Source organism: Eschrichtius robustus, chromosome 11, assembly GCF_028021215.1.
Source record: "Eschrichtius robustus isolate mEscRob2 chromosome 11, mEscRob2.pri, whole genome shotgun sequence".
NCBI lineage: Eukaryota > Metazoa > Chordata > Mammalia > Artiodactyla > Eschrichtiidae > Eschrichtius > Eschrichtius robustus.
In genome coordinates this window covers 83,742,339-83,758,004 of record NC_090834.1, presented here as the reverse complement: position 1 = coordinate 83,758,004, position 15,666 = coordinate 83,742,339, and the positions used below count along the sequence as shown (strand labels likewise).

At 33.7% G+C, this 15,666-nt stretch overlaps 1 protein-coding gene across 2 annotated transcripts in view; it reads right to left on the bottom strand.

Annotated features, from left to right (window-relative positions):
• METTL15 (methyltransferase 15, mitochondrial 12S rRNA N4-cytidine) overlaps positions 1–15,666 on the bottom strand; it is a 202,309-nt gene that overhangs the window by 102,446 nt on the left and 84,197 nt on the right. For both annotated transcript variants that reach the window (XM_068554985.1, XM_068554984.1), the window contains exon 3: positions 7,438–7,574. In XM_068554985.1, the coding sequence (XP_068411086.1) occupies positions 7,438–7,574 (137 nt within the window). The remainder of the gene's footprint in view (positions 1–7,437; positions 7,575–15,666) is intronic.

The window sequence follows — 15,666 nt, the reverse complement described above, 5'->3', positions numbered from 1 at the left end:
ATGTATGTGTATATATATATATATAACCAAAAAGATTAGAAAGAAGTATACCAAACTGTTAATTTTGGTGGTGGTGGACTATGAATAATTTTAATTTTCTTCTCAGCACTTTTCTGTACTTTATCATTTTAATTAAGAAAAAAATATTAGTTAGAAACATAAATACTGTAATCATGGAAACATACATCATCATCAATGAAAAATATATCAAGACTTCAATTCTTTCTAAATTAGTTATGTATTTAATACAATTGATCAAAATAGTTTTTTTTTAAATCTTATTTTAATTAATTTATTTTTTTATATTTTTTATTTTATTTTTTTTTGGTTGTGTTGGGTCTTCGTTTCTGTGCGAGGGCTTTCTCTAGTTGTGGCAAGCAGGGGCCACTCTTCATTGCGGTGCACGGGCCTCTCACTATCGCAGCCTCTCTTGTTGTGGAGCACAGGCTCCAGACGTGCAGGCTCAGTAGTTGTGGCTCACGGGCCTAGTTGCTCTGTGGCATGTGGGATCTTCCCAGACCAGGGCTCGAACCCGTGTCCCCTGCATTGGCAGGCAGATTCTCAACCACTGCGCCACCAGGGAAGCCCCAAAATGGTTTTTAAACTTGGCCATGATATTCCAACATTTTAGAAGTATAAAAAAGTAAAAATATCCAAAAAGTTCAAACAAGAAATAGTACATACAGTATAATGAAATATTGGCAATTAAAAAGATGGAATGGGGAACCCTCTTGCACTGTTGGTGGGAATGTAAATTGATACAGCCACTATAGAGAAGAGTATGGAGGTTCCTTAAAAAACTAAAAATAGAACTACCATATGACCCAGCAATCCCACTACTGGGCATATACCCTGAGAAAACCATAATTCAAAAAGAGTCATGTACCACAATGTTCATTGCAGCACTATTTACAACAGCCAGGACATGGAAGCAACCTAAGTGTCCACGAACAGATGAATGGATAAAGAAGATATGGCACATATATACAATGGAATATTACTCAGCCATAAAAAGAAACGAAATTGAGTTATTTGTAGTGAAGTGGATGGACTTAGAGTCTGTCATACAGAGTGAAGTAAGTCAGAAAGAGAAAAACAAATACCGTATGCTAACACATATATATGGAATCTAAAAAAAAAAAAAAAAAATTGGTTCTGAAGAACCTAGGGGCAGGACAGGAATAAACATGCAGATGTAGAGAATGGACTTGAGGACATGGGGAGGGGGAAGGGTAAGCTGGGACGAAGTGAGAGAGTGGCATGGACATATATACACTTCCAAATGTAAAACAGATAGCTAGTGGGAAGCAGCCACATAGCACAGGGAGATCAGCTCGGTGCTTTGTGTCCACCTAGAAGGGTGGGATAGGGAGGGTGGGAGGGAGACGCAAGAGGGAGGAGATATGGGGATATATGTATATGTATGGCTGATTCACTTTGTTATAAAGCAGAAACTAACACACCATTTTAGAGCAATTATACTCCAATAAAGATGTTAAAAAAAAAAAGATGGAATGAAATACACAAAATCATTACTACTGATTAAGGTGGTGGAATGGTAAGTGAGTTTAATTTTTTTCTATATATTTTTCTGTATATTATAAGTTTACCCCAATGAGAATATCTACTTTTATAAACTGTTGAAAGTAACAGCTTATTATATTTTTATAATCTGCTTTACCTATAGTCAAATGATGGAATCAGTTATAATTTTCATTTTTTCTTTATACATGTCTATATTATCTAAACTCAGTGTATGGAGCACATATTATGCCTAAATTCAGAAAACAAAAAATTGTTTAAAAAAATTGTCTTCCAATACCCATCTTCCACTGTGGTAAAAGTCAGCCAACACCCCACTGCTCCAATTTTAATGTGTTTCCTCTTGTACAGTCTTCAGAGGCAATAGGGAAAAGTTTCAGTTTTCAAACAACAGGTGACCTGACATGTCATCTTTTCTGAAAGAGCTAAAATGGGTTAGCCGAAAATTCAGCTTTCCCATGAATTGCTTAGTTTTCTGTGAAAATGTTAGTTTCTATTTTTGACTTAGTTTTGACAGAGTGAAGAACATGGGATTTTTCAGGAGAAGCATAGGCTACTCTTTGACAACAAAATAAATAAATAAATGAAAGAAATTACTATCTTTTCTCAAAAGATGTACACGTTGAAATGACAAAATGTTTCCTTTTTGCACACTTTACTGCAAGTTGTAATTACATGTGTATTTTTTTATTACTGAACCACGTGTTCAACTTTACTATGCAGTGAAAAACAGTTTTAAAATAAAAAACAAAGACAAATAATGAACAATGTTATTGATGATCTTCTTAAGAATACACATGTAACCCTAGATATCAATTACAGGATTACATATGTATTTTTAAGAAGATAATCAATTTATCTGATTTGTCAGTCCTTCCAACAAACCATCCATCCATTTATCCATTATCCCCAGAAATAATCCCTAGCCCAAATTTGTGTTTATCTTTGTCATGTATATTTTTATACTATAACTATACATGTAGATATTTATAAATAATATATAGCATTACTTGGTTTTTTCTACTTTACATACACATGCGGAGATGCGTCATATAATCTCTAGGTTTGTTTCTTTTAACCATTGTTTTCCCTTTCTCCATACTTCCCCCCACCATTAGTTCCTTCCTTCTCAAGTTCTCCATGACTGTATATACAAACAATGCATATACAATTTTTTTAACATTAAAACATATCCATGAAAAATAAGTATCATTTCCGCCATGTGCTCACTTTCAAAATTGTTACGTCTTCCCAGTTTGATAAGTATAAAGTATTATACCATTATTATTTTAATTTCATTTTCCTCCTCACTGCTACTTATGTGGAGCATCTTTGCACACACTGATCTTCTATGATTGACCCTTCTATCCTGTACCCACTTTTCAAATTGGAATTTGTTGTCTTATCAAGTTTGAGAGAACTCTTCCTATATGATAAATATTGATGGGGTTCAGGAAAAGCTACCTCAAAATATGGCAACTTGGCATAGTGAATATTTTTAAACGGAAGGAATTTGAGAAATGGCACATGTAGGTCATAAGCTCTTCATGTGAGAGATGCCTGCCTAAACCCAAAAAAGCTTCCTTATCTCTGAAAATGAAGGGACGAGAGGAATCTTAAATAAATGGGACTTGCTAAATTTTGCCCACATTACTATCCTTAGCTCATACCCTTTGTCCTATCAAATTTTTCTGTAACTTTCCACTCTTCATCAAATCTAATATAAAAATGCTCCAGTTTTACTGTATCTCTGGGTCTTCATTTCCTTATGAAGTCTCATGAGTCATGTAAAACAAATAAATTTATATGCTTTTCTCTTATTAATCTGCCTTTTGTTACAGGGATCCCAGTTGAGAACTTAGAAAAAATATATTTTTCCTCTTCTATAATATCAATCCTTTTCCTATCCTTCATATTACTAATATATCTTCTCTAAGTTAACTGTTTGGAAATTTTACCAATTTTTGCCATATATTTTTAAAATTTTTATATAAATAGATATTTCTATTATTTATTTTTATAGATTTATGATTTTGAGTCTCAACTAAGACAGTTTCTTACCTTTAGATTGTATATATAATCTCCTCAATTTTCTAATAGGACTTTTATTTTCAATTTTTTCATACATTTTTACTCTATCTGGAAGTTACTTTTGAATCTGATTTAAAATAGGGGTCCATTTTATTTTCTTCAAGTTTGATAGGCATTGTACCAACACCATTTATTTAATAATGCACTATTTTCTCAATGAATTAAAAGACCTTTATCTTCTATTAAATTCTTTTATGTAGTAGAATCTATATCTGGATTCTCTGCTCCACTAACCTACTTGCCTATTCTTATGCCAGTATAATATTGATTTCACTACAGTGACTTTATAGTGTGATCTGACATCTGGTAAGGCTAGTTTCCTCTCAATTTTTTCTTTTTCCCAAAAGACCTTGTCACTCTTCCCCCCATATCTACTCAAGATTATATTACCTAAGTTAAAAAAAAAACACACATCAGTTAAGGTGAAATCAATTAATATACTTCCTGGAAGTACAATAAATGCATATATGAATTTGGGGAGAACTGGCCTTCTTTTATAATAGTAATTTGTTTTACCCCCAAACACATATGCTTTCTCTTTTGTTCAGATCTTTTATGTCCTTCAATAGAATTATATTGGTTTATTTTTATTTGGAAATGTGTCTTTCTTGCTAAATTTATAACTAAATATTTTATAAAGTTTTGGGTGCTTTTAAGAATAGAGTATTTTTTCCCATTTCCCTTTCTAGGTATTTACTACTTGAGTAGATTTTTAAATTTTTATCTAACCATTTTGTATCATCTTATTAATTTTACAAGTCCTTTTGGGTTTTTAAGTATTCAGTCAAACCATTATAAAAAAAAGACTATTTTAACCTTCCTTTAGTTTTTTAATTACATCTGCCAGACCTTCCAAAAACACTGATTAAAATATATATAGAAGTTAATCCATATTTACAACCTGATTTTTGACTAGATTGTTATAGTATTTCACCTTTTGGGAAAATAACTGCTATTTGTCCTTGGTTAATAGGATATTTTACGTTTAAGTAGTTGACTTATATTTCCATTTAACTTAGAGATTTTAATAAGAACAGCTAGTTGATCATTGTGATGCTTATCAACCTATCATTGATTGACTATCTGATATGGAGCCATCCTTGTATTCTTGAATTAAACCCTATTAGGCCATAGGTATTATTCTTTTAACTAAATGAAGGGTGAATTAGATATGCTAGTATTGCATTTTGAATTCTGCATTTATATACTTCAGTGAGGTTGGACTTTTTCTCTTTTTCCTTTTATACTATCTCTAGCAGAATTAGGTGTTAATGCTGGATTCAATATAAAATGAATTTTAAGAGCTTTCTTTATTTACCATGGTCAGGACTAGCATAAAAGGCAACGTTCTTTCCTATTCTTTTTTAAATTTATTTATTTATTATTGGCTGCGTTGGGTCTTGTTTGCTTCTTTGCTTTGTGTGCGGGCTTTCTCTAGTTGTGGCAAGTGGGGGCTACTCTTCATGGCGGTGCGCAGGCTTTTCAGTGTGGTGGCAGAGCACAGGCTCTAGGCACGTGGGCTTCAGTAGTTGTGGCATGCCAGCTCAGTAGTTGTGGCTCGCAGGCTCTAGAGCGCAGGCTCAGTAGTTGTGGCACATGGGTTTAGTTGCTCCGCAGCATGTGGGATCTTCCCAGACCAGGGATCGAACCCGCGTCCCCTGCATTAGCAGGCGGATTCTTAAGCACTGCTCCACCAGGGAAGTCCCTTTCCTATTCTTTATAAGAGCTAGATAACAATTGCAAATCTGATCACTGTGCATTTTTCTATGTACTTTAGTTACCTTTCTAATCTCTTTTATGGTAATAACCTATTAAAGTTTTATAATTATTGAGTCAATTTTAATAATTTATATTTTGCTAGGACATCATTCATTTATCTAGGTTTCACATGTTGCCACAGAATTACAGTAGTATCATCTTATAATTTACCTTGTGTCTATGGTTGGTCTTCTCTCTCAAACTTAAACATATATTTTCGCTCTCTTCTTCCTTTAACAATCAGTGTGAAAAAGGATTTTGCTGTTTTCAAAGAATGCAAAGAATGATCTCTTGGGATTTCTTTCTCCTTTTTTTTTTTTTTTTTTTGTTTTTCACTTTCTTTGCTTCCCGCTTTTATCTGTATTAATTACCTCTTCCTGCTTTATTTTGATTTATCTTATTGTTTTTTAATTAATTTATTTGGTTAGGCACAGGAATTATTTTGTCGATGAACTAAAAATATCTCAGTAAGATTTGAGACAAGATAGTATAATTTAATAAAATGAGATTATTGGGTGATGGGTGAAATACATCCCATCTCTATTAAGACATGTATACCTTTTAGCAAACCATTTAATATGTGTAGCTAATAGTTTCCACATCTGTAAACTGAAGAGAATACAGAGCCTCAAGATTCCTGTTAAGTAAAAAATTACGCCTGATAAAATTGATAATTTTAAGCTCCATTTAAGAAACTAGGGTGTTTGAAAGAATAAGAGACCTTGGGAATCACTGCCTTTAGAAACGATAATATCTAAGAAAATTCAGGTTGTCTATGATAGTGAAATATAATGGAGACCTATACTCATTCTATAAATGTTCAGGTCATAATCAAGTGAACTCCTAAGAAGTTGCACAAATATGAATGCCCTAGTACAAGACCTTCTTAAAGAAGGTGCATCTAAGTTACGTTGCTTAAAATGACAGAAAGATTAAAAAACAAAAACAAAAAACTACTATGCCATTAAACCACATCCTCATATTTTTCTTAGAAATAAAGAACCTGCGGTCAAATGGGTTTCCAGGGACTCCATAAACAGTGTGATCTTGCAAACAAAAATCTAGGTATATTTATTTACACTTTTATTGGGAGATTTAATCACATTGATGGATTTGCAAAGAGTCTGGGACCTGAGAGAGGTTGAAAAAGACTATTCTAGATTAGTAATCCAACTTTCTACCTTTAGTCTGTGATTAAACTATTCTATGGTCATACTTTTGCTACTTCACCAAAGAGACCTTTTCTTTGTTGGATAGCTACAACTAGTAAAAACTCTAGTTTACGTCAAGTCAAACTTTACCTATAAAATTCTCATCTACTTTGTTGATTTCAGTCTCTGGAGCTTCACACAGTAGAACAATTCCCCATTACAGAAAACAGCCCTTTACATACTTGGAGATTGCCATCCTAATTCCAAGATATTTTTCTTTTTCAGGCTGGTGTCTTTTAAACAACATAGCATATGGACATAACTCATTAATTCAAAAATTTTTCTCTATAGGAAGATGCTTTTACAACTCATGAAGACAATAACTTTATATTTTTCAAAAGTTTCTAGTAAATGCTCACTAATTCTGATAAGTGGATAGAGTGCTCTACATTAACTTGTGAATTTCAGAAAGATTTCAAAGAAAGCAATTGCATTATTGTTTCATGAATTCTACAGAATTCTACAGAATTTTTACATATTTATTAACTCCACTAAATTCTTAGAAACTGTAACTCATAAAGTACTTTAAAAATGTTTTTAAAGTATGGGTTATTTGTCAAAATACTATTCATGGATGGATGTCAACACATTTTCAAATTTTAGCCAAAAGTAAGTTTTTGTATTTATACTTACTTACAAAGGATAAATGCAGTAATATCATTATTTTAAGTGGTTCTAAAAATATCATTTACATCAATTCTTTTTGGATAAAAAGGGAGGAAATACTTAGCGGAGTGACGTATAGTATCATACAAGGGAGAACAAATTCCAAGATGGACTAAGCTCCATAAAACTTAGCAACAAAATTAAATAACCATACAAGTGTATTACTTACGGGTACAATTCTGAAAGCTGTTCAGCTATTGCATAAGCTGTTGGGTCTCTGTCTAAGGCATACAGAGTAATATCTGACTCCTTCTGTAGAATAGCTCTCGTGTGTCCTCCTGAACCAAATGTCATATCTAGAAAAAACTAGCCAACACAGAAAAAGAAAATTACCACTTAGCATACAAAATTTATCCTTGCCAGCTACCTTATTTCTAGACACACATAATGCTTTTCAGAGCTGATAGCAAATAGAAAAACAAATTACTTTTTTTTTTTTTTTTGCCTAGAGTTCAATTTGTTATACATGAGGTCTGGATCAATTATGAGTGATCAGTCCAAAAGAATTTGTCAGAGTAACAGCAAAATGATAATCTTTGTCACAGGCTGGCCAATTCAAGGCAAATTTGCATTTCCCCCCATAAGTTCAAATTAGCCACAGTGTTGTGCTGCTAGCTTTTTACTGCTTTCAAGCACCTGACTAAAAATGATATTTCCAACAATTTCTCATCATTTGGAGACAGCTTACAATTGGTGTGGCTCACTTTATCTCAAGTTCTCTAAATGCTTTATATTAAACATAAAAATATTCAAGAATACAGAGAGAGAGAGAAAGAGAGAAAGAGATTATACCTAACAGTAGTCATAGGACAAATATTTAATTAACAAATCAGACCTGAAAAAGCCCAGGGCTTAAGTCAAAACACCTGGGATAAATTATAGCCTTGCCACTAAGTAGCTACATAGCTTTGGAAAAGTCATTTAAAATTCCAGGGTTTTTAGATTTCTCCAGAGTTTAAAAAGAAAAAGAAGGTCTAGAAGAAGATACCCCAATACCTGCCTAATTGGTAAGGTGACATATAATTTCTCATCTAAACCAAAACACTTTTGGTAGTAAAAGATTTGCCAGGACAAAAGGATACAAGGTATGGGAGTACATATGTTTAAATGCTTGGATCATTGAAGATACACAATGAAGTTAATTGGATCTGAATCAATTTCTTAGCTATTTTATTTGGCCACACTTAAAAAAAAAATGCTGGCCCACTTTAAAAAAAAAAAAAGCCAGCTGGCAGTTGGGCAAGAAACTAGACCTGGACCATAGAAACGTAAGTGTAAACAAGGTAGTTGATTGTAGTTGGTTTGCAAGTCAAGACACTCAGCACATCCTCTCAAAGTTACGCTCTTAGTTTAATGTGCTCTCTGAATAAGCCTCACTGGTATGATGAAAATAAAAACAATTATTCCAATAATACTGAATTCTGTGACAAATAACATATACCATAAGTCAGACTGGTAAAAATATTTAAACATATAACTTTTTAAAAGTTCATGTGTACATTGCACAAAGGAAATTCCTGTAATGGATTTGAACATTTCCCTGCCCTGAATGTTACAACTTATTTCAGGGAGAGTGGTCAGAGACAAGGCACAATTATGCTTTGATTTTTTTTTTTTTGGCTACAAGCTACCATGCTGAGTCCTGTCCTCTGATCATGTCCTCAGAAAAGTTAGCCTACTAACTTTTGGAGGAAATCTTCTGATCAAAATTGAGAAGAGGAGGGATGTAAAATATAAGATGTAAATGTGGTTAAAAAAAAAAAGGTACAAGCACTGCTTCTTAACATAAATTTTTTAGTATAACTTAACCTTGCACTTCTATCACTGTCAGCACAAAAGGTATGGCTACATATATTTTTCACCTTTTAAACAGTAACTTTAAAACAACACTTAAAGTCTTATTATTGGTATGGCTGTTAAGAGTACATATTTAATCTCAAAATTGAATAATTTCCTCTCCCAGTCTGTATACTTATTTTATGTATCTATGAGGGTAAAAGTCTTCTACCATAGCTCGCCTCAGTTTTAAAATTGCTAGAGGTTTAGCATGATTTAAACAAAGAACTTTTCCAGGCAAAAGTATATACCACTTTCTTGTTATACCCCGATATCAAGTCTTATATAACCCTGGACTTAAACTAAGAATATATCAAATAAAATAATTTGCATATGATTACCTTATCCCAAGCCAGGAAAGTCTCAATCAATATTTAAAAAGAAAAATCCTTATGATTAAAAATATTCTGGAAAATGTGAGATGATTATAATTTACATGATTATTTTTTAATATATCATGATTATGCCCTTGGAGATGTACTGACAATCAAGGAAGTTTCCATAGGAAAAAAATAATCTATTATTACCAGTCAAGTGTAAAACAAAGCAAAAAGTGGGAGACAAATGGGATTTATGAAACTAGAACTGAACCCCTCAATATGTTCTGGGTTAATAGGTGATTGGAGCCATCGACTTCCATTTTTAAAATTCTAATGTACACTGTCCATCAAATATAGTAAGTGACATCTAGGCCTTATGAGTCACCCAGCACTACAATTGAAAAGGGAGCCAATTAGTTTTTCCATTCTCCTGGGTCACTAACTTGACATAAGACCACATTTTTTAATTTGTACAACTTGAAAATAAAATAAGGTGACTGGATGATTTTTTTGCTTAACAAATGCACAAGAACAACATATCTGAATGTTTCAAAATAATCCTTTTATGAGTCTCAACTATGTATATATGCAAATGTTTATCTTATGCTCCAAACATATATGGAATTCTTTCTTTGAAATTACCTGATATAATTTATCTAAAAAGCCGAACCCATATGATACCAAGAGTTTTTTCTGGTAATTTCACTCATCACCTTTATAACCCTGGCCAGATCATTTTAACTCCCTGAGATCCAACTGCTTCATCTAAGAAATGGGGATAAAATGTACCCTTGTTTACCTCAGATATTTATAAAGGTTATCTTATTTCTTCCTTAAAACAATGAAGTAGATGTTAGTAAATTTTACACACACAGAAACTAAAATTACACTAAGCTAGTAAATGGCAAATGTAAGAATTGAATACAGGTGTACCTGGCTCTAAAACCCGTGTTCTTTCTCCCACTGACTCTGCATTAAGTCAACAGAGTCTATATCTGCACACTGCTTTATGACTTTCCAAGCATTAATGTTTTCCTACTTGGTCTAACAAATACTCTGTAACAGAGTATGGAAAAGTGGCATTATCCCCATTTTTACAAATAAAAAACTCAGGTTCAGAGAGATAATGTGACTTAAGATCATATTAATAGTAAGTGAGGGAAAGAGAATTCTAAACAAGGTCTCACCAACTCTGAATTCTGTGATTTTTCTGAAAAAAAATAAAAAGAAGGGAGGGAGAGAGTGAAACAATAAATAAGAAAAAAAAACAAGGGGATGGTATAAGAAAGAATCATGGCAGAGATGGCTTTACAAAAATTATATAACAAAAGTTTAGTGTTTTATAGATGACCCATTCCCACTGGAATTAAGGCTCTTGAAAAGCCATCTTTCTGTATCTTTCTCTCTCTCTCTTTCTCCCTCTTCCTCTCTCTCTGTTCCTCTTCTCCTGTTTCAAGAAGATGCCTAGGTATCTAGAGCTTTAGAATATATGTTCTTTGAGGATATTTGCATGGAAGAAAGAAAAAACTTTCTATCTTTCCTATCATTTGAAGACAACCACTTTTGTATCTTTTAGTTACAAACAACAACACAGTTCAGAAAGAGAGAAAGCTAGTTACCCTGGGTAGGTGGTATCTTTAAGGAAAAGAGATGAGAGACTTCTTTGAAATTGGGTAGAAGAGAGACGGAAAAGATGAACAAATTCCAGAAAGGCGCAGGACCAATAAAGTGACTGACAGGTGGTAAGATCTCAGAGCAGCTGGCTAGATGATGGACTGAAGGGGAAGGACCCTCAATCACAGGGTTCCCAATGTTACCAGAGATTTCCATGCCTCTCTATGGCACAGAAGCAGCAGAAACTTTGGTCCCAGAGGGTCTACAAAGGTTAAAACAAAAGGCATCTTAGGGGAAATTAAATGTGACATGAGGTGAGTAAGAAGGTGCAGGGTCTCTGCATAGCTCTGGATGGTGTGTGGGGTCTGGGGGATAAGTGAAATTGATGGCTTCTCAGCACAGGGAGACTGGGGATCAAAATCAAAATGAAGGTGATTTAAAGAAAATAAAAACTAGCATTTGAGGAAGAGGATTCATCACGACAATTCTCCAACACTGCCTCCAATTCAATATGGTAGCATCAGTGCACAGTAGTAGGTGTTTAGTGTATATTTAATGATGTGATATGAAAAAAGAGCTCAGTCTCCCAATGTAACTATGATAAAGATTGCAACACTCATTTGTGCATATGAATTCAAGATGTAAGACTCATTATGATAGGATCACATAAAATAGTCACAAGATGCCCAACTTTTAAGTCATTTAACGTCAATGTATTCCTAATATTAGCAATTGATTCATTAATGAACAGAACTTTTTCAGAACGTTAATAATGATCTGTAATTATATAACTCTATAGCACCATGTTTTTATTTGCTGATCAGTCTCCTTTACATTTGAAATAAGAAAATGAACATTTCTTATCTTATGTTAGCTCTTTTAATCAAATACAACTAAATGACATTTTATCCCATGGTCTTCTAAATATCATAGAAAAGATTAGATTTTACTTTTCACCATGATGAGTCACACTTGAGTAGTTGAGCTATAGCTGTGGATCCGATATGGACATGGTACAGACACAGAATTTCAGAGCTCAGAGGGACATAACAGACTATTCCACCCCCTCATTTTACGTATGAGGAGACCAAGGCCCAAAGAAGGTAGCTGGTAGCTAGTTGAGGGCAAAGCTAGTACTAAAACTCAGATCCTGTGCTCTTTCCACTTCATCTCACAATGCTCCCCCATTGAAATTATATAATCACACTGAAATAAAAACAATCGTTCTTTGGAAAAGCATTTTCTTAATATGAAGATATATACAAGTGGGAATTCTGCACCTTAAGCCTCCAACACAGTTAAAAACAACCACTGTTCTACCATTTTAATTTTAAGACTTTATGATGATAAATCTGTAGAATTAAATTCCAAAGACAATTATGTTTTATATGTGGCCTGAAAAAAAGTCTGCCCATTATGTGTAACAGCAACTGGTGAAGACTGACTTCTTGACAGGTTACAGTTTTCAAATTGATCTTGAAATTAAAAACAAAAAATTAAAACACCTAAAATCATAGACTCATGGGTGATTAAAGCTAGAAGGGCCTATAGAAGTAATCCAAATATAATTCCATCATTATATACCACTCTGTCTTTCTAGAGTATATCTATATCTCTTTTATACTTCTCAAATGTGATATCCTTTAAGACAGCTAAGGCTGCTCTCTGAAGTGGGGAGACTGACAGAAATCAAGGGATTTGCCCAAGATCACCCTGCATAGACTAGATATTTAAATGATTTGTTTTTCCTAATACAAGACCTCTAATCACTGAAATTTTCACACTGGAACAACACTGTTAAAATTGGACAGTAAAACATTTTTGGCCATGAACAATATGAGGGCAGATCTTCCAATTACATTTTTCTAATGTTGATTAGTCATTTCCAATCTGTGAAAGATTTTTAATAGTAAGTTCTCATCTGAATTTGGAAACAATATGGCCTTATTTCACTTTTAAATTTCTTCCTATGAATATTTTCTTTTCTGGCAATTACTAATTTTGAATTTTTCGAATGAAAGTTCTTTTGAAAGAATTTTAGTTAAACTTCACCTAACTGTAACTAGCTTCATTTTGAAATACTGAAATGTCTCAGGCATGTACTTAACTTTCTAGAGTTTTTTCAGGAGGTAATTAAATTAAAATGCATGGCATTAATTAATAATCTGTATATTTACGGAACATCCATATAGATAAGGCCATAGAAGGTAATACAAAGATAATAAGTTATGAGCCTTCCAGCTTGGTGAGAGAATTTAGACATGCACACAAATAATTATTAGTAAAAAGAAATCAACAATATAAGAAAGGTGTATATAATATTTTACAAGGAGTAAAAAAATATTAATTTTAATCAGTAGTGAGATGAATGAAATTGAAGTAGGTTACAATTCAGCTGGGCCTTGAAGGCTGGGCAGAACTCAGAGCTCACCCTTTCTTCTCACTCTTCATATTCTCCAAATCAAATTAGTTACCAAGTCCAGTTGACTTTACCATACAAATATATCTTAAATCTTTCTACTCACTTTTTTAATTCAGGCCCCTATATTTCTTTGCTTTATTATTGCAGTAGCCTCACAACTCATATCCATACCTCTAATCTCACTTCTAATTCTTCTCGCTACACTGTTAGCAGGATATCCTTTCTAAAATAAAATTGTAGCATGTGAAATTCCTACTTAAACCGTCTCACAGGCTCTCCAAAACTACATGATAGAGTCCAAACTTCTAGGCAAAATGGACAATATTCTTCATATTCTGGCCTCCTCATTTCTTTCCAACATTATCTCTCACTACTCATTTCTTTCCAACATTATCTCTCACTACTCCCAGACATGAATTTTACAACATATTCTCTAACCATACAGAAGTATGTGCGATAATCAAACATGCCAAGCTGTCTCATGCCTTCTCTCCCACTTTTCCTTGTTCCACCTCTCTCAAATTTTATTCCCAAACAATTATGAGAATCCTAGTATGTCCACAGCTCTATTCCAAGAGTTAGAAATACAATAGCAGGCCAAAATAGACATGGGTCCTGCTCTCATGTAGTTTTCAGCCTGGAAGCCTGAGTATCTCTAACATACTGTCCTTTCTTTCTAGAATAACCTCTGAAAGATGCCCTAAACATTTGTGTCCCTGGTGCCAAACAATAAATAACACACAGAATATAACCAATAAATATCTGCTGGATAAATAAAAACAAGGAGAATTAGAACTTAAAAAAGGCATAGACATAGGAGAGGATATGTCAGATATAAGGAGAGCAAGTTTGACCAGAATCCAGGATTTATTAAAAGAAGAGGGTGGAAAGGATAAAAAGGGAAAAGAGAGAAACGGAAAAATGAACAACTTTCATGTATGTTCCAGATACTGTTTTTATTTTTGCAGTATGTACCCTCTCTTAATCCTTGTAGTAGCAATGTAAGATAGACAAACTAGGAGCTCATGCAGGAAAGGTAGTGTGAAATCAAACTGCAGCAGTCCTAAAAGGCTAGGGTAAGTAATTTACACCATATTTGCTAGACACTGGACAGCTTTGAAGACTTCCTTTTTTAACGTACAAAAAATAATTTAACTGCCAACAGTACTAGATGGATGGTACAGTGTGAGAATATAGTGGTGACCTGGTGTACAGCACCCAGGTAAGAGGACATAAAAGCTTGAACTGGCAATAGGAATGGAGAGTGATAACAAATGTATGCACGTTTATTTCGTGCTTATTTTATGCAAAACGTAGTGCTAAACATTTTATCTGTATTATTCATTCATTTTATATATAGGCATAAATATACACACATACACATTTAGTTAATTGAACGTGATTCTCAAAACAACACTCTGAGCCAAGTTACTATTATTATTATAATACTATTTTACAGAAGAGAAAGGGGAGGTTTAGAGAGGGCTAGGTAAGTTGTCTGAGGCACAGCTAACGAATGATGAAACCTGATGTCAAAAACAATTCTCTCTCCTGAACCTATACTACTAATTACTTTGCTTTTTTTATAGAGGTAAAATAGTAACTAGATGTGGTGAGTGGAGAAGTAAGAAAAATTGTTTCAATGATCACAAAGCATGCTATCTAGGTAACTAAGAGGATAACAGACACCATTTACTATGCAATTACGTGCCAGTGCTAACTATGCCACACACTTTAGAAACTTGATCTAGTTTAATTCTTACCACGGCCTGTACGTTAGGTAAAATAACTCCACTTGACAACAGATGAACGTGTTGGAGGCATTTACTTTGGAAAACGTGAATGGGTGGTACAATTAGAGACAGAAGCAGAAAGAAGCATTTCTTCTCCCTCCCTTCCACACTGCCTCTCCATGCCCTGCCACCTCCCAGTTAGTGTTAGAAAGGCCAAGGAACAACTTCTTACTCCAGAAGAGAGAAAACTGAAAGTATGTGAAGATACAGGCAGCTTGATAGAAAGAACAAAGAGGTTTAAGAATTTCATATAGGAATAGAATAACTCTTTGTAGTAAACTTGAAACAGTGAAGTGAGGGACATGGCTGAACAGAGATTCTGAAGAGAATAAAAAAAAAAAAAAACATACAAATGTAATAGGCCCAATTATAATAGCAATAATCCATAGAGGGAGCAAGAAGTTTGGTTCCTG